This window comes from Neolamprologus brichardi, chromosome 12, assembly GCF_056152115.1.
Source record: "Neolamprologus brichardi isolate AB-2024 chromosome 12, ASM5615211v1, whole genome shotgun sequence".
In the NCBI taxonomy this organism is placed as follows: Eukaryota; Metazoa; Chordata; class Actinopteri; order Cichliformes; family Cichlidae; genus Neolamprologus; species Neolamprologus brichardi.
In genome coordinates, this window is record NC_142115.1 from 33,659,326 (window position 1) to 33,677,431 (window position 18,106).

Sequence of the window (18,106 nt, forward strand, 5' to 3'; positions counted from 1 at the left end):
TGTTGTTGTATTACATGACCATTATCTACTTGTTGAGTTATATGGGCAGAAATCTGTGCCATCAGAAACTGAATTTGAATAAGTTAAATTTGAATTTGAATTGCTCGGATTGAATCTGAATTGTAACTTGAATAAAAGCTTTTGAAAACTGAATTTGAATTAGTCTAATTTGAAATTGAATTCATGGTTTGAAAATGATCATCACTAAATTGATCAAACAGAGGTGATCCAGTAATGCTGCACTAATGAATTATACTAACTATTCACTTTAGCTAAAGTTATTAAGTTAGCTAAAGAGTTGGGGTGCTGTGTAAGACATAAATAAAGCTAAAATACAAAGGTTAGGACACCGTTTTGCATGTTTCCCTACTGTAGGGGTCTCTGCACGCATACAGGGCTCTGAGAGGGTCCAAGATGGGAACTTTGGAATTCTACTAGAAACAGTCGATCATATTTGTTTGTCAAAGCTGAAATCAGGGCAAACTACGCTAAATTAGCGTTTTTAGCTAACAGCTACAATAAGCATAAAAGTTACTGTACGGCTATCATTTGTTAACATGACGCTTGTTCGTATACATGTAATACATTTATTACCAACCTGAGAGTTTATCCGCTGGTCATTCGACATGACGAATGACTTCTGAAGTCTTAATTCAGCTCAAGATGCTGTAGATTCCTGTCAGTAACACTTTCGGTCCGCTAGTAAAACGTAGTTCTATTAATCTGTGCTTGAACCGGAACCGGATGTAAGTCCCAAAAAACTGAATTTTGGAACTGTAGAACTGAATTTTGGAACTGTAGAACTGAAACTGAATGGTGAGAGTGAATCTGAAATTATTCGAGAGCTGAATTTTTAAAGGATAAAATGCAGTTTCAAAGCAAATCAATTCATTTTCAAAATATAAAATTCAATTTCAATTTAGTGATGATCATTTTCAAACCATAAATTCAATTTCAAATTAGACTCATTCAAATTCAGTTTTCAAAAGCTTTTATTCAAGTTACAATTCAGATTCAATCCGTACAAAACAGTGACTTATCTTTAGAAAGCATCGTCAGTGTAGTAAATTTAACAGCAGCTTTTTCATGCACAGTCTTGCCCACCAAAGTCTTGATGCATGCTCAATCATCCAGGTAAGTAAATCCCAAAAGGTTGATTCTGTTCCTGCAGTCAGCTGAGACTGAAGAAGTCACTTGGATGTAGCGTTTTTCCTCCCACTGAAAATGCTACGGCCGGATGAACAAAATCAACCTTTTGGGGTCTTGCTCCTCAAAGTTTTTCAATGAATGCAGCAGCAAATGTCTTAGTTTTTTGTGATTGTGGGGTCTAACTAAGCATTTTCAGTATGAGTGTCATTATGATTGGAGGAATAATTTTCTCAGAATGAGAAACACAGAACTCCGAATGTATTTATGTTAAACAACTTCTCGATTCAGTCACTCTGAGCACTTGGGTTTCCAATGTGGCAAATAAATCACAATAAATTATAAACAAAAGAATGAGTGTAACTTTGAGTTGGTTAAGCGAAAAAAAAGAAGATTAATTTAGCAAAGGAATGGGGAATGCCAGGCCTCAAGGGCCGGTGTCCTGCAGGGCCTTGATCCAAAACAGCTGATTCAAATGGCTAAATTATCTCCTCAACATGTCTTGAAGTTCTCCAGAGGCCTGGTAACGAAGTAATTATAGGATTCAGGTGTGTTGACCCAGGGTGAGATCTAAAACCTGCAGGACACCGGCCCTTGAGGCCTGGAGTCCTGCAGTGACCTCTGCAGTGACCAGTTGCCTGATTCAACATAAAGCACCCAAAGGGTCAAAAAGTAATTGGACCCTTTATTGTTTTTCTTTGAAATCAGAGTGGTGATTGTTAAAAAACGGAATCAGAAATAAATAAACAAATAAAGCTGTAGTTACATGTCATATTCACAGAAGTAATGGGAACATCAAACGCGTTTCAGCTTGTGGCCTTCACCAGGATCAACTGACCAAAAAAAACCAGCATTGGTCACCTAATAAAGCTGTTCCCTAAAACTTGTTGCCTGAGTCTTCATGCCATCAGATGTTTGATCTTCTCCATGCACCTTGGAATTGGTGAAGTTGTTCCAGAAATATTTGTTGATATTCTCAGAAGTAAAAAGAATATTTTCCATTAAAATGCAAGAAAACGGAGAAATCTCCCTGTTTTAATAAATAAATACTGGACAAAAGGCACAAAACAACTTTCTTGTGCCATTAATTTTATTTTTGCTTTACATTGTAGCAGTAAAAGGTGCACAATACCTCAAACGCTTCAGTCACGAATGTCCAGAAGCTGAAACTTGTGTAACTCAGAAGAAACAACAAGGACAAAAACCAAAGTATTTTGTTGTGGAGATTGTATTAACCATGGTAGTGTGAGGAGTCTAACTGTCGCCGATTATGGATGGCATAAAAATTTTCATACAAAACATGACTGAGTTTTAGCCTGGAGTCTGCCTTCTCCATAGCAACACAGCAAAGCTGAGTGGAAAAAGTAAAAATCAATCAAAAAAACTGGCGTTTGATTTGACTATTAGACTTTTCTGTACTGAAAGCAAAGCTAATGAACGCTGATCCCTGCGGCTGTCTTGAGTTTCACGAGCCTCTGTGTGTGCCAACCTTCACCCCGATACGATAAGAATTTCATCTTCATCCTGTGAACTCCGTTACCCTTGTTCTTCACTGCATCTAACACGCAATTTATTACAAGAAAAAATTAATAGTTTATAATTAGTAATTTGGTGTAAACAATCCAAACTTTTGGCAATATTTCATAATTGACAAAGAACATCAGGTCTTTTTAATACTCCATAAAGTGCACTTTCAGTGTTTTAAAAACCTCCCTACCTGCTGCCTTTACAGTACAGTTTAAAGCAATGAAACAAAATAAAAGCACTACAGAACTCGTTCACATGGGAGTAAGTGAATTAAAATGCACTGAGCTCTTGGTGAACTCTGCTTCACCTCCGTTACACTTGTCTAAAACAAAGTCTTTACTGCCACCTGATGGCAGAAGTGGTCACATGCTCCCAAAATATGGCATCGAGCCTGCAGGGCTGCAGCACACAAGTTGGGGTTTTTTTCCAAGTAAAACTCATCTCTTCTACTTTCATTTGTTTTAAAATGATCTGGCAAAGGAGCTCCTTTATCCTGTGACATCTTTCAGTCCTAAAATTTATTCTACTTTCTAATAAGCGACTGATGACGTGTACTTTCATGTCAAGCTCTCTTTGCCACAAGCCAAATATGTCGCTTCATCCGGGTGAAAAACTTGGATAATGATCGTCGAAAGTCAACACTTAGCAAAAATCTTCCAGAAGGCGCCCTTTGCTAACAAATGTTACCCAAAACAAAAACATTAAAAACAATCTTGTGTGATCCCCTTTGGGAAAAAATATTAGAAAAATGAAATGAAGACAAAACAAACAAAAAAAGGTCTTCGCTCATTTTCACCAAATAACCTCCAGCTGTTTAGTCCGCTCTGGACACCTGTGACAACTCCTCATCAGTATGACAGTGAAGGGATGGCGGTGTTGACAAAGAATAAATTAAGACTGGATAAATAATGAGCCTAAAAACAAGAAAACATCAATTAATCACTTCCAGTTGAAGCCTTTGAAATCTGAAACCACACCATACCAACAAAAATATATAAAAATTAAAAGGTAGAGCTGGGTTTGAGGTAGAGTGTGGCATGACTCCTGAAAAAGTCAGAAAACGCCAACTATACCTTCATGGAGACACTCACTGATTGCAAATCCGGACAGTCAGGAGTTCCACTCCCCTTGATTTCATGCTCCCAGGGCATCCTAGCCTCCAGATGATGCTCTGACCTGCATGTGAGCATCTTTCTCAGATTTTCCCTTTCAGTCCTAAAAGTTAAACCCAGTTCCCCTCAGCTCACAGGAAAAAGTTGATTTTGGCAGGGACAGTCTTACAGCCAGTGCTGGAGAAGTACTTTCCCTTAGCTGGAGTGTAGTTCATGTCGCCCCCTACTGCCTCCACCACGTCGTTGCGGCTGCAGCTGCCCCGCTGGCAGAGCTGTGAGTGCACACAGCGCTCGACGTGGTATCGGCTCAGGGGCAGGAAGGGAACAAAGCGGGTGATGAGCTTCTGCTGAATGATGTTGGACTTGAAGAGGCCGCCTGAATGGGGGGTAAAAACTCACTTCAGTTACTGAAGTAATGAAAGCTTTCATCAGCAATGCACTGGAAAATTAGCTCAAAGAGGCTGCTTAATTTCTGTGTTCATTATGATGCACTGCTGCAGAGCGATGATGCTGCTTCTATTATGGGCTTTAATTTTATATTCATGATTAAATTAAATGAATCAAAGTCAGAAGACCAGTTTTAGCTCTGGAAGAGCACCAAAGCATCAGTATCGCTGCCTTCTTCCTCTTCTAGTGAACATGCAGTAAAAAAACAAAAACACTGTGTTTGAACAAACCAAGGCGAGAACACTGACATGAAAAAAACTATTTTACCTCCTGACACCAGCATTTAAAATGTCTTAACCTTCTCACACTTTCAACATACATCTTCACCTGCTTCAACTGAAAATCCAGTTTGTACAGAAGCCGGAGTCATCACATCACACCTTTCCCTAAACCTCCTGATAATGGCTCACAGTATGACTTAGAATTGATTTTAGGATCTATTTCAAGGTCCTTCATGGCTTCTCTCTGTGCTACATATCTGAACTAAGAGACCTTTACTCAACAATCTGAGTCTTTGTCCAGGCTCTCATGTGACTGTTATCTGGTGCTGAGGCTATAGCCTACTGGCCAAGCGTTCATGACCCATTTAATTTGATTGCAGTTGACTATGTGCACGTTAGCATATGCTACTTCCGGTGCGGAAACTCCTGTGGGGAGCTTTGTTTCCGATGTCCTATTCGCGCCCTGTTTACGGTCTGAAACAAGTTAAGCAAATGAATGAATCAAGCGGCGATTTACATTTCTATAGATGTCTCGGGCATTTACCCAATATATCTGTAAATGATGTTCATCGACTTGTCGATATATTTTCCCCGAGCCTCAGGGCAAAAGAGAAAAGGGATTCAAATGTTATATTTCTCAGCTGTCCCTCGTTTATTGCGGGTGTTATGTTCTAAAAATAACCAGCGATAGGTGAAATCAAGTAGCCAATTTTATTTTTTGACGGTGCAAAACGTTTCGTGGACATCGTGGACATACAGCACTGCACTTCAGAGTCACACTGATCGATGCAGCGATTCTGTACTGTACAGGAGAGACGTCACGGAGGAGATCGTCTGCAGCGATCAGGACGCAATGTGACGTAAAAAAAAAAAAAAAAAAAGCATGCAAACTTGCACTAAAAAAATCTGCGAAACAGCGAGGTGAAAGGTGAACCGCGTTATAGCGAGGGACCACTGTCATTTTGAAGGTAAGTCACAACATACCCTTCGTACATACTAATGTATAGAAACCGTCACCAGCAATCATTCACTTTTTGTGTGGCTTTTTTCACAGTTTGTTAACATGCTGTGTAGGTGTGTACTTGACTAGCTGAACTCGACATAACGGGGAAACATCTGGTTTGACTATTCTTTAGGGGTGGGTTTTTATAATCGATTTATCGATTAAAATCGATTCTGGCTTGGATTACGTAAAATCGTTTCATTAAAATCCTGAATCGATTTTTTAATATAAATTTATTTTGCCCGAAATGCCAGAATCTCTGGTGAAATCTCACAAAACTTCAACAACCACCAAACAGCTAAAACAGTAAATGAGAGCAGGAACACGGATTCTGCAAGACTTAAACACACAGCGCAGCCCGCGGATCAGAATCAGATGTCGAATTTCTCACAGTCGGGGCTGAAAGCCGACAGCCCGCTGATTCTGATCTGTCGGCGGGTCCGCGCTTTGTGTTCACGCCCTTTATGAGCTGATTGTAAAGCTGTTAGTTTGATGTCTCTCCAAACAATATTGACCGAACCAGCAGCAAAAGAAGATCCAAACTACGCTTCACATAAACATCGTCATGTATTCACTCTTACTTTTACTGTTTTGCTTCTACCATGATGCAGCTCTCTCTCTCTCTCTCTCTCTCTCCCCCTCTCTCTCTGTATGGTTTTCTGCATTATTCGCTTGCTTGTTACGCACAAGTCTACCTTTGTTTACAGGCTATCGGCCGACTTTTTTTTTTCTTTCCGTTTTATATACTTCCGAAAAGAAAACCTAATTTCTGCCGTTCAATGCTGAACAAATTTAAACTTTTTAAAATTATGCAAAATGCAAAAGGCTTAGCCATGTCTCTAATAAAACCGCTGTAACTTCAGAGGTGATGTTCATATGTTGATTAATGGTTTTCTTTCGTTTTTGATGTACTGCAGAATATTTTTATAAAATCCCAGGCCAGGAAAAATCACCTTCATGTGTTTCTGTGTTTTATCTTCAGCTACTTTGACACAAAGGCCTCTGCTGTGATGCTCACACCTTTGATAAAGTCTTGCGTGTGTCAGCTTCCTTTTTATAGATACAAAAATATGTAAATGTACTGATCTGAATTATAATATTTCTGACTGTCAAAATTTCCCAGATTCAAATCGAAGTGAATCGAATCGAATCGAATTAAATCGAATCGTGGATCGAATCGATTCTGGACCTTGTGAATCGAAATTGAATCGATTCTAGAAATCAGTGACGATACCCAGCCCTACTATTCTTCACCTGTAGTTTGAATGCTGAACATTTGCCTGTTTTAATCATAAGACCAGTCACTATACAGAGATGTGCTTCTGAATGTGGACGATGTGTCTTCTGCTGCAGTGATGCAGTTCTGCTTGTGTTGAGTGATGTAAACAACTGATCGATCTAAACTCTTTAAACGTCAAAATTGATCATTAGATTTTTTATGACACAACAGTGGTGAGTGTTCCCACCTTCTGCTCTTTGTAACTTAACGCGATCTTTCCGTTTTCGAGTTTTGGACATGATTTTGGAGTATATCTTCGCAGTAGCGATTGACCGCAAAGTAAAGCTACCGGAAATGTACAACCCCACATCCGGTCTCAAACCAGGAAGTTAGCATTTTCTCGTGCACAAGGTCAGTTACTTCTTTTTTAATTTATTTCTCCCTTTAAATGTTATTGAACGTAAGTATTGATCTGTAAAGCATTTTATGTGCTCTGTAAATAGAAAACATTAACATTTTATCATAGTTATTGTTACTTTTTCTACTTCAAGCACTTTGCAACTTGTTCTCTAATATTTGCCTTCCTCTTGTTTTTGTCTATATTTCTCCTTTTTGTTATTTCTACTATATTTACTATTATTTATATTTTATTCAGTTCTCAGTTGATCAGCTGAGAACTCCCACAATTTCGTTGTACATGTACAACGACAAGGGCCATTCTATTCTGTTTTATTCTATCCTATACACAGAAAATACTGAACTTTAATCAAACTCTGAAGGGGTTTGAGATGAAACCGCCTTACCCTAAGAGTGTGGAGTAGTTAAACATGTAAAATGAGTCTTACTTGTGTTATTGTTGTAAACTGCCTGTGCGATGGCCTCTTGCAGGTTGTCCAATTTGATCTCCTCTCTCTCTCGTCCAGCCTGACGGTTCTCCAGAGCCACTTTGTTTATCACCTCCTCTCCTGCAGTGCTGCACACAAGAAACACAAAATAAGCTGCCCGTCCCTTTGTAATTAAAAAAAACCTTTTCTTTAAGCATCACCGGGAGAGAAATAAAGTTTTGAGCATTAACCGTTCATGAAAGCTTTAAGTTATTTTGACAAAGAGAATACAACAACTTCTTTTGGAGAGAGTTCATATCCACAGAATTAGTGTCATATAGATCCTTCTTGGTGCTTTAGGAAGCTAAACACTGGACATGCCTCACTGCATTAGGGGAGTGTTAAGTACCTGATAAAGAGGTATATCGCCTTGCGGTAGTTGGTGCGAAATACAACATGAGACGGACCCAAGAAAGGCTCCAGGACATCAATGAGGCCTGGAGGCATCTTCTCCATCTCATCAAAAATGAAAACGGAGCGAGCGCACTCCGTCAGGTTTCCCTGCACCCAGTCCTTCAGCTCCTCCTACAAAACCAAAGGATGGATATTTAATTTCACAAGCTCCCAACACATCACCTATGACTGCAACTAACAATGCTTTTAATTACATCTGCTGCTGTTCTGCTTTTATTACTTAATTATAGGCTGTGTAACATGTATAACTGCAAATACTGTTGTCTAAAAGGCGGCACTCGCTTGTGAAATTTTAGTATATAATTAAATGATTACTAACTAATTCCCACTTAGTTAATTCTATAGACAGAGTCTGCTGAACATAAAACAAAAATGATCATATGAGTCAAGTATCTTTTTTGTGTCTACTTGTGTGATCATTTTTGTTTTGACCAGCCCATCTTCCCTGAAATTGGGAGCAAAATCACAGGACTGTCTCGTAAGTTCTGAATGCATGCTCCTAAGAAGAAAGCAGAGTCCTGTTTGCACATTAGGAATGACAGCATTCAAACTTCCCTTTGTTATGGTCAACAAACATTTTATAGTGAACACACAATAAAACAACTAGTACATTACTTCTGATTTTAGATATAACCATTTGTCTTTCTCAACATACCCTGTAGTGCTTGACTTGGTGGGGCAAGGGGAAGTGCAGCGTGGGGACAAACTGGTGGACATACGGGCTGCTCATGGCTGAGCCGTACAGATGATTTCCCAGCATAGAGCTGACCAGCGTCTTTCCCGTCCCAGAGGAGCCGTGGAAAGACAGCACCAGTGGCTGACTGGGGCTTTTATTATGAAGGAACCTTCCCACCTCCTCTGACACAATGTCTTGAGCCAGATGCTGTCCATAGACATTCTTGTAGAGGTCCCACTCCAAGTCTGGCGATCAGAAAAAAAAGGACAGTCACAATCTTTCTTCGTGCGATACTAGAGGGGTGGGGTGCCCTGTAATAACCACAATAAAGGGTTAAACAGAGCAGAGCAAGAAAAAACAAAGCAAGAAAAATCTACTTCTCGTGGCTGTTGTCATGAAAAACCTGCAAAGTAGACAACTAGCTAATTTAATTACAGATATTGTAAGAGATTTCTTGTATTCAGCCAGCTAGCATACCAGTTAGAAAAGCAGGAATAAGCTACAATGAAAGCCTTAATTGCTTCCTCGGGAACACTGTACACTAAAAAAACAAAAAGAAGTTAGCGGATATAATTTTTATAGGAAACATATATAGTATAATACAGCAACAATAAAGTACGGTTTCATTAACAAGCTGTTTGCACTTTGTTTTGGTACAAAGCTAGCTGGCTAACACGAAGCAGCCTCCGTAGGTTAGCATCCACAAGTACGTCTCACCTCTAATATTCGGCTTAAAGTCACAGTCGCAGCTGTCCGAGATGGTGCAGTATAGTTTCTGGAAAACGCAGCAGACTGGGTTACAAAAGAACAAAAACAGCACTAACAGTGTCGCCAACATTTTGGCTGCCTGCTTGCAGACAGAAAAGCTCAGTTTGGAGCTTCTCCTTATCGCTACCGGCTGATTTTGTAGTTTTTTCCTCCCCGGAAGGCGCGCAGAAAGACGAAGCTCAGTGACAAACTGGACTACAATTCCCAGAGATCATCCAGCACGGGGCGTGAATTGTAAGACACGTTGGAGGATCACAGTCCAGAAAAACGCAAGACTTTGGCAAACTTTACTAGAAATCTGCCTGACATGATAGACGCAGTTTCTGGTCTACCGTTTATTTTAACTGGAATGGGGAATAAGAGGTCGAAACGGTCTGGTATCAGGATTTTTTGTTTGTTTGTTTGTTTGTCTGAAAGAAAGTTGTGACACCAAGTTTAACAGGGTTGTTGCTAACAAGTCACAAACTTTCTTGTTTTTAGTCGAAACATCAAACCTAAACCTGAGACCTCCAGTTAATTCACAGATATTCCATATGGCGTTTAGGTAACAGTGAAACAGAAGCAGAAGGTAGACTAATAAGTGCGGAAAGGCCACATACATAATGTAGCCTTCAATTTTACTAGATAAATAGATCAATAGAATCTTGCATACTGGAACATGGGTAAAAATAGGAAACATGGTGTAAAGTAATAGGTTATATAATTTATATTCATAAACCTAAATGGGATGGCTCTAAACCTCTTTTTTTTTTTATCACTTTGATGTTTATTTATTTATTTACTTATTTACCTGGTATGATTCCATACTTTCTAGGAACTTTAAACAACAGGATATTAAAATAAACTTTGTTGTTGTAGCTCCAAATGAAACAGAGACAAACCATCTGGGTTAAAATATCATACTTAAAAATGCAATTCGCACTAATTTCTTAAACATGTTTAATATCCATTTTATGTAATTATGCATGTAGATTTTTGAAAAATGCAAATAAAATGTGTTTGTGTTTGTGAAAGGTCTTCTATTAGCAAGTCAAAACAAAACACAAAAAAACCCCAGAGCTATAAAATCAAGTTGTGTCCTGCATACAGCAGAGGGAGCTATTAATGTGAAAATGATTTTTGATGGAGTCATGTGTTATAACATTCTGGATCCTTGCAAAATAAAATAACTTAATTTGTTTGTATGGGGTTTTTTCCGCCTTACTTTTGTCATGGACAGCACACTTCCCAGCAAGATATGCACCTCAGTGAGATGTCTGTTTTTGTAGTTTTATTAACAGTGACCTACGTTTCATGCGTATGATTAAAATACAATATTTTGCAATGTTACATTTTAAAACATCTTGAATAATGGTAATTGGGTGTATACCTTCAGTTCCTCAGGTTTATGTTTTTGAGGTTTGGGAAACAGACTAAGGAATGTTGGTGCTGCTTCAGCACAGGATGTGCTTTGAGCGTTTTAGTGTTTAAGTTTTAACTTCCTGTCTTTGGTTTATCACTCTAGGGACTCTTTTCACCTAACCAGTGTTCCACTGTATCATTTTTAATGAGAGTTTTCTTGCTGTTCTTTGTAGTTGGGTTGTTTTCCTTTATACTCTGATCATTTTCTCTAGTTTCTTGACTCAGACTTTTTGACTGATGGTCTTCATTGCTTCCAGCTGTCTCCTGTTTCCCATCCCTGTTCAGCTCACAGTGTAAAAATAGACCTGTCATTCTCTTGTGATGTGTTATCTCTACACGTTTCTTCTCCATCTTCTGCAGCTCTTTTAATTTATGCTGTTGCTCCTGTTGCTTGAGTTTTTAAACTTAGAATCTTCACTTAAAACTTGAACTTATTGTTCAGTGTTCTCTACCTGGGTTTATATATATGGGTTTTGGCACAGACACATTTTTAATGATGTATTTCCATGATTTGTTTGTATGGTTTTTGTACTTATGTACACAAATTTTTAATTCAATTCAATTTTATTTGTACAGCGCCAAATCACAGTAACAGTTGCCTCAAGGCACTTTATATTGGAAGGTAGTCCCTACAATACATACAGAGAAAACCCCAACAATCATATGACCCCCTATGAGCAAGCACTTTAGCGACCGTGGGAAGGAAGAACTCCCTTTTAACAGGAAGAAACCTCCAGCAGAACCAGGCTCAGGGAGGGGCGGAGCCATCTGCAGTGACCGATTGAGGTGAGGGGAGGAAGACAGGACAAAAGGCATGCTGGGGAAGAGAGACAGAGATTAATAACAAGTTTACAAGTAAACAGGTATTTTCGAGGTTTTGCGCAAATGGTAGCAAGTAGTCCTACATATTCCCAGGTTCCTCACAGTGTTACTGGAGGCCAAGGTAATGCCATCCAGAGTAAAATATATTTCTCATCATATTAGATTTTTCGGTCCTATTACAATAACCTCCGTTTTATCTGAATTTAGAATCGCAAAGTTACAGGTCATCCAGGTCTTTATGTCTTTTCCTGCAGTTTAACTAATGAGTGTCAAAAATCTGAAGTGGTTTTGTTAATTTCATTTTCCTGATTGCAGTGATTTAGAAAAGCTTCAGCACCGACATGTCAAAGGCAGAGAGGGGAAATTTACAGCTAAATAGACCACAAAAAGTAGGAGGTTGGCTTTGTTATATGGCCCGGGGAACGTGAGGCATGTTGGTGTGTATGCTGCAGCGCGGCTCGAGTTGCCAGCTAGCTCACAAGCATGACTGTTTTTATTCAATAAAACAACCTCCAGTGAAATAAACGTTTATTTACACTTTTTGATAAATAAAAAGTAAAACTGTTTAAGATTACAAAAATGATCTGCACCTGTGTGCCGTACTCGTGCAGTTAGGATCAGTTCACTCCCCTCACATTAAAAGTGACATCGTTATAATAAGAAGAAAAAAGAAACAAAGAGGAAACACAAACTGACCCCAGGTTACATTTAATATTCTCTTCAAATTATAAAATCCTAATAATTGAAAAGATACAAAAAGTTATTCTGTTATTACATTCTACAATGTGACATATGTTTGTGGATTTAGCTAAGGTCCAGCCTTTAGGGAGATTCAAACATTTACAAACATGAGCCTATCAGACTGAGGCACAGCCTCGGTAACCTCAAATAGCACCACATATTTACACTTCCAAATCATGTCATCCTGTGCCACTGTGGAGTAGATGCAGTCCTTTGTTAGGTAAACTAACACAGGACAATGTTGATCTGTGACGTTGTTGAAGCAGTGCAAGTCCTCAGTCAAAAATAAAAACACCCTCTGGAGACTCCATCAAAGCATTTAGTGGTTTCTTTCACAAGCTGTCGTCATTCTGCTGAAGCTTTCAGATAAAGTTCCTCAACCTTGAGCTACATCAGTTTAGCTTAAAAGGAACTGGAAAAGTGCTGGTACGGGAAGGTAAGCATTTATAAAATTTCAGTCTCACTCTTCAAGTATCCCGGTCTGCTACATGTGACAGATTTGAACTAAGTGGGTGCACTGCTTCGTTCTGGTGTCTACACGCTTAGGAAGCCTCCTTGTTTGAAAGATCACAGCGCTTTCCCTTTTAATGAGCTTTCAGTGGAGGAGCTTCTCAGTGTCCAACACAGTAATTGTCCATGTATGTAGGCATGAGCTCATAAACAAGGCCTCTAAAAACAGTGCTGGGGTCAGTGTCGTCTGATGGGTGGCTCCAGCTTGTTGGACAGGGCGGTGAGCACCTGGTCAAACTTAGAGTATCGCAGAGCCTGTTTCTCCTCGGCCCCCCGGCTCCCCCACAGCAGCCGCATCTGGAAATCGGTCAGGAAAAGCTCCAGGACTTCGGCCTGCTCCCGGAAACCTGCAACATCACATCAGTTTAACATTATTAGCAGCACAGGAGTGTAGAGAGGAACAAGAGGACTACCATTTCTACCACAGAGGTCCCTGTAACTGGACCTGTCTCAAACATGAACAAGAACAGAATGTGTGAATGAGAGGGATGAACAGGGAAGCTGCAAGGAGCAGAGGTAATGAAGGTAGAGTTTAAATATCAGAGGTTAACCATCAGAACAGACAAGTGAAGAAGAGAGTGAAGCCAGGGTGGAGCGGGTGTGGATGAGCATGAGGGGTGATGTGTGACAGAAGCCAGAGCGAAAGAGAAGTTTTACTAGATGGTATTGAGACCTGCTATGATGCATGGTTTAGAGGCGGTGCCCATGACAAAAAGACAAGACAAAGACATTGGAAGTGACCGGGATAGACAGGAAAAGAGTATCAGAAGACAGCCCAGGTTGAGCGGTTTCTTAGAGAGGCAAGACTGAGATGATTTGGACATGTAGAGGAGGGATAGTGGATGTAATGGACAAAGGATGCTGAACGTTGAGCTGCCAGGCAGGAGGAAGAGAAGAAGACCACAGAAAAGATTTGGCATGCAGAGGGTTGGCGTGACAGCAGAGGATGATGGGCATAGGGTGAGATGGATGGAGACCCCATCAGGAGCAGAAGAAGAAAAGAAGAGTTTATTTACAGGAGAAGTGAAAGAGTAAGTCCTTGCAGTTCACTATACAGCCTTGGGTTGTTCATTTGGCCAACCAGTCGTGAAGCTATTTATTACTGATTAATAATAATATAAACTTCAACTTAAAATAACCCATCAGCTCAAGAATGACCTTAGAATGGGATTTAGGAAATTACAACACTTTTCCTAATTATTTTTTATAATCAGATTATTTAATGCTGCAGCATGTACCAGTCTCTTCAATAAAAGGTTTCAAATGTAGTTTGACTTGCATGCATTTCATGCATGCCTCAATCTGACTTTATTATATTTTTATTGCAGGTTGCCACCTGGTTGGAACTACTGTGTTGGACTTTTTCCAGATTGAAAAAAAAATACATGCTCTAGGCTACCAACGCTTAAGTGGCTGCTAAGAAATGCTAGGCTACTTTTCTGGTAAAACTGGAGGAAAGCGGTATTAAAAAAAGAAAAGAAAGAAAAGTGAAAGCGCATTAGAAACAACATGAAGAACAGCAGTAAGCTGCAGCACCTAACATGCGATCCGTGTTCCTGCAGTGGAACAAGTGTGTGGAGAGTAAATACAGCAGGTCCCAAGACGGATCCCTGCGGTCTTTCGTGTTTAAATTTTCTAAAGGTTTGTATTTATTTTGCTAATGTTATAAAGCAGACATACTGCATTTTGTTTTCGTCTCTCACCTTGTAGTTTGCTCTCAGCGTTAGAGCGGTAGATGCCCCCTAGCTGGGCAATGGTTCTCGCCGCCCCGAGGTGGAACATGACCACTTCCACCCCAACTTCCACCGTTTCCCACAGTTCTGTCCCCTCCTCACCCACCACCGCATTCTTCTCCATCAGAGTCAGAAGAGGGAGGATGTGGGGGAAAGTGGTGTTGGACAGTGGACAGCTTTCTGAAAGACAGATACAGAGATCATGTTTGTTGTGGAAACAATGGTGTAGCACCAAGATATGAGCAGGAATGGTTTCTCCATGCTTTTATCATGTGGTGTCGAGTTCATGAGACGCTCTACCTCTTCCATCGTTCAGGCTCTTCATAAATGGCCTGAGTGTTTTTTCATAGAGAATGGCGCCTTCTGTGTGCCGCTGCCGTAACGCCATCCAAGTCTCCTGCAGACGGGACACCTGAAAGACCGAAGAACAACACTATTGCTTTTGTTCCTTCCTCTTGTTTTGTATATATTTGTTTTATTCAATTTGTCTTACTATTTGCATTACCCGCACAGCTGAACCCACAATTGTTTGACAGCTAATCTTATGGAAATTGTCCCTGTCTTTATTTTTTTTCAGTCTGAAAATATAGTTGAGATGTATATGATTCCTAAAAATATTCAGAGGTGATGTCTTTTTTTATGTAAAGACAGTTTTGAATATGTACAGAAACTTTGCCAGAAAAGACAGGCCAAGTTAAAAATATATATTAATAATAACTAAGAAAAAATATAAAATGAAGAAACTTTTCTGCATTTGAGTTAATAAAATCACTGAAAGGTTAATAAGTTATCAATAAATGACTTTGCACCTTTTGTTTGAGGATGTGATAAAGCACACTGATATCAGAATTGTGACATTTTACAGCCTGACACCTTGAGGCAGGGAAACCCAAAAGAAGGCCGAAGGCTAAATCATGTAAGCGATAACATTAAATATCAGAGGGCCTCTTAGCTATTCCTGAAATTAAGCATCTTCACTAAAGGTGAGTCACAGTAATAATAATAATGGATTGCATTTATATTTTTTGGGGGGAAACTCCCACTAGGTTTAAATCTGGGACTCTCCACCATTTGACCTTAGAACTGAAGAAGCTTCTCAGATGAGAGGTGAAACGTCTTCAAGCAACTTAAAGAAGTCCAGACGCTTTTCTTTGCAAGCTCCTTTGACTACAATGACCTGGATGACTGAGAACCTTCACAGACACATTGCATTTATATAGGACTTTTCGGGGCCCTCAAAGTGCTTTACAATTCCACTATTCATTCACTCTCACATTCACACACTGGTGGAGGCAGCTACAGTTGTAGCCACAGACAGAAGCGAGGCTGCCATATCGCGCCATTGGCCCCTCTGACCATCACCAGTAGGCGGTAGGTGAAGTGTCTTGCCCAAGGACACAATGCCCGAGACTGTCCGAGCCGGGGCTCGAACCGGCAACCTTCCGGTTACAAGACGAACTGCCAACTCTTTGAGCCATGATCGCCTTTACGCCTTTATAACTTTATTGTCATCTCCGCTACATACAGTCCAGTATATAGAGAGACGAGACGACGAGGCTCCAGTTACAGCAGTGCAAGTAAACAAACAATAAATATAAGAAGAGTAAGAAAATAAATATACACTTTAGGACCAGGGGTAAAGGGATCAATAACAATTTAAAATTTATAGTTTGATGATTTAAAGTCTCACACACAACCCGTCGAAAGGGCAGGCAGCCGGCTGCTTCCAAATAGAGTACATTTCATTCATAATGTTGTCAGTCCAAGCCCATTATGTATTCATGATTTGAATCCTGGGTTGTGCGAAATCCCAGACATAAACCCTAGACAAAGTGAATCTGTGAACTAAGGTGTAGGTCTATTAGGTTATGTTGTGGTGATCCTCGGGTTGGGGAATGGGTGTTCCTACTGGAGTGCAAAATTAAAACCAAGATGGACAAGAAAAGTTCAAAACCATCAGGTGCTCAGCTTAGAAAAAAGAGAAAAGAAGAGGAGGAGAAACAAGCAAAAGATACAGGTAATCAGATGTGTCATTGGATAATGGCAGGTCATGTATCCTGAAACTATCAGAATCAAAATGCTTTATTAACCCCTAAAGAAATGATGTGGGCTACAGTTGCTCCAAGAAGAAATGGTAAAAATAGTAAAAGTAACAGACTAAACTCCAAACAATGTTACAGATTATGTTTTAATATTAATTAGTCATTGTCAATTGTTGACTTGTCCTGTTTTCATTGTATGACAAATTATGATGGCTGTCTGGTAGCTGTTTGCATATGCATACTCACTCTCTCTCTCTTCATATGTGTGCGTGTGTGTATGTTTCTCTGGTGAAATTCAGTATGGTTCCGACAACAGTTTTATGTTTGTTATGTTTTATGTACAATCCTTAATATTTATACACACATTTATACACACACATACACATAAAGTTTATGTGTGTATGTGAGGGCGGGGGGGTTCGCCTAGTGCGCCAAAAAGGCTAGGACCGCCACTGGTTACAGCCTCCTGTTTATTGTACTACGCTGTTCCATTAAGTCAATATTTGTTAATCTCTTACCTATACCCTGGTTTAACTTTACCCCGGGCAACCTTTGTTACACATCCCTTGCTCTTCCGGCTGTTTCCTGCGTGCCTCCCCTATCTTCATGAACACAAATAACCAAAGCTCCGTGCAGTGCATGTTTACCTGCGGAAGCTCCAAGGCTCTCATGACTGCAGCGAAGCCAAACATATTGCCCATTGTGCTCTTGAGCTCGGCAGCGATTTGGATGATTTTGTGAAGCAGGCAGGCTCGTTCTTCAGTCGTCCCCGTGCAGCCCAACACGTGCACAGCCAACATAATCGACATGGTTTGAAACCTGCAGGAATGTTATGTTATATCACATCATATCAGCCCACGCAGTGATCACACTTTGCTTAAAGAGGTCCTTAAAGTCAGAACAAGACTTCCAACAGCAGGAATAGGGAGACAACATTGAAAGGGAAAGCAGACATATGGTTTCAAACAGACTAAATAAATCACGTAGTTAAAAGAAGGCTAAAAAAAAAGTTGGAAAGAATTATAAATTACTATGAATAAATTATGAATAACACACCATGTCATTGCTGTTGTGACACTCAAGTAACAACTTTTGTGGCTGAAAAAGGAAGCCGAAGCAGAAGTCCCAAAAACGGCAGTTTCCCTAATGACTTGAGCCTGACTACAAAAATGACCCAAACCCCACAGACTCCTGTGTATAAATGCCCCACTTAACAGCAGAAAGTCTTATAGCCTGGTAACAAAGCCAGGTTGGTCTCTCTAGTCTAGCAAGTTTACAACTAAACAGGTATTTTAGAGGTTTTGCGCAAATGGAAGACATATTCCAAGGTTCCTCACACTGTTACTGGAAGCCAAAGTAATGCGATCTGGAGTAAGATATCATATTTCTCATCATATTAGATTTTTCAGTCCTATTACAATAACCTCCGTTTTATCTGAA

General features: G+C 39.9%; 2 protein-coding genes across 2 annotated transcripts; both read right to left on the minus strand.

Moving 5' to 3' along the window:
- Positions 1 to 979: 979 nt before the first annotated feature.
- On the minus strand, positions 980 to 9,535 carry tor2a (torsin family 2, member A). Its single transcript, XM_006797690.3, has 5 exons — positions 9,367 to 9,535; positions 8,629 to 8,894; positions 7,909 to 8,084; positions 7,521 to 7,648; positions 980 to 4,161 (listed from the first exon to the last, which is right to left on the minus strand). Exons 1-5 carry the CDS (start codon positions 9,485 to 9,487, stop codon positions 3,917 to 3,919), a joined length of 936 nt encoding a protein of 311 aa, XP_006797753.2. The 5' UTR covers positions 9,488 to 9,535; the 3' UTR covers positions 980 to 3,916.
- Positions 9,536 to 12,151: 2,616 nt separating this feature from the next.
- On the minus strand, positions 12,152 to 17,846 carry LOC148100325 (SH2 domain-containing protein 3C-like). The gene is made up of 4 exons (XM_087848790.1): positions 17,314 to 17,846; positions 14,925 to 15,036; positions 14,595 to 14,804; positions 12,152 to 13,238 (listed from the first exon to the last, which is right to left on the minus strand). Exons 1-4 carry the CDS (start codon positions 17,473 to 17,475, stop codon positions 13,069 to 13,071), a joined length of 654 nt encoding a protein of 217 aa, XP_087704916.1. The 5' UTR covers positions 17,476 to 17,846; the 3' UTR covers positions 12,152 to 13,068.
- Between the last annotated feature and the right edge of the window lie 260 nt (positions 17,847 to 18,106).

Excerpts from the sequence above, each read along its gene's own strand:
- tor2a (XM_006797690.3), bottom strand. The coding sequence starts at position 9,487 with ATGTTGGCGACACTGTTAGTGCTGTTTTTGTTCTTTTGTAACCCAGTC. Across the intron at positions 8,895-9,366 it reads CTTTAAGCCGAATATTAGAG|ACTTGGAGTGGGACCTCTAC; the intron begins GTGAGACGTACT and ends TCTGATCGCCAG. Across the intron at positions 4,162-7,520 it reads AGTTTACAACAATAACACAA|GCGGCCTCTTCAAGTCCAAC; the intron begins GTAAGACTCATT and ends CCCCCCATTCAG.
- LOC148100325 (XM_087848790.1), bottom strand. The coding sequence starts at position 17,475 with ATGTCGATTATGTTGGCTGTGCACGTGTTGGGCTGCACGGGGACGACT. Across the intron at positions 15,037-17,313 it reads GAGCCTTGGAGCTTCCGCAG|GTGTCCCGTCTGCAGGAGAC; the intron begins GTAAACATGCAC and ends TCGGTCTTTCAG. Across the intron at positions 13,239-14,594 it reads CGCTGAGAGCAAACTACAAG|GTTTCCGGGAGCAGGCCGAA; the intron begins GTGAGAGACGAA and ends GTGATGTTGCAG.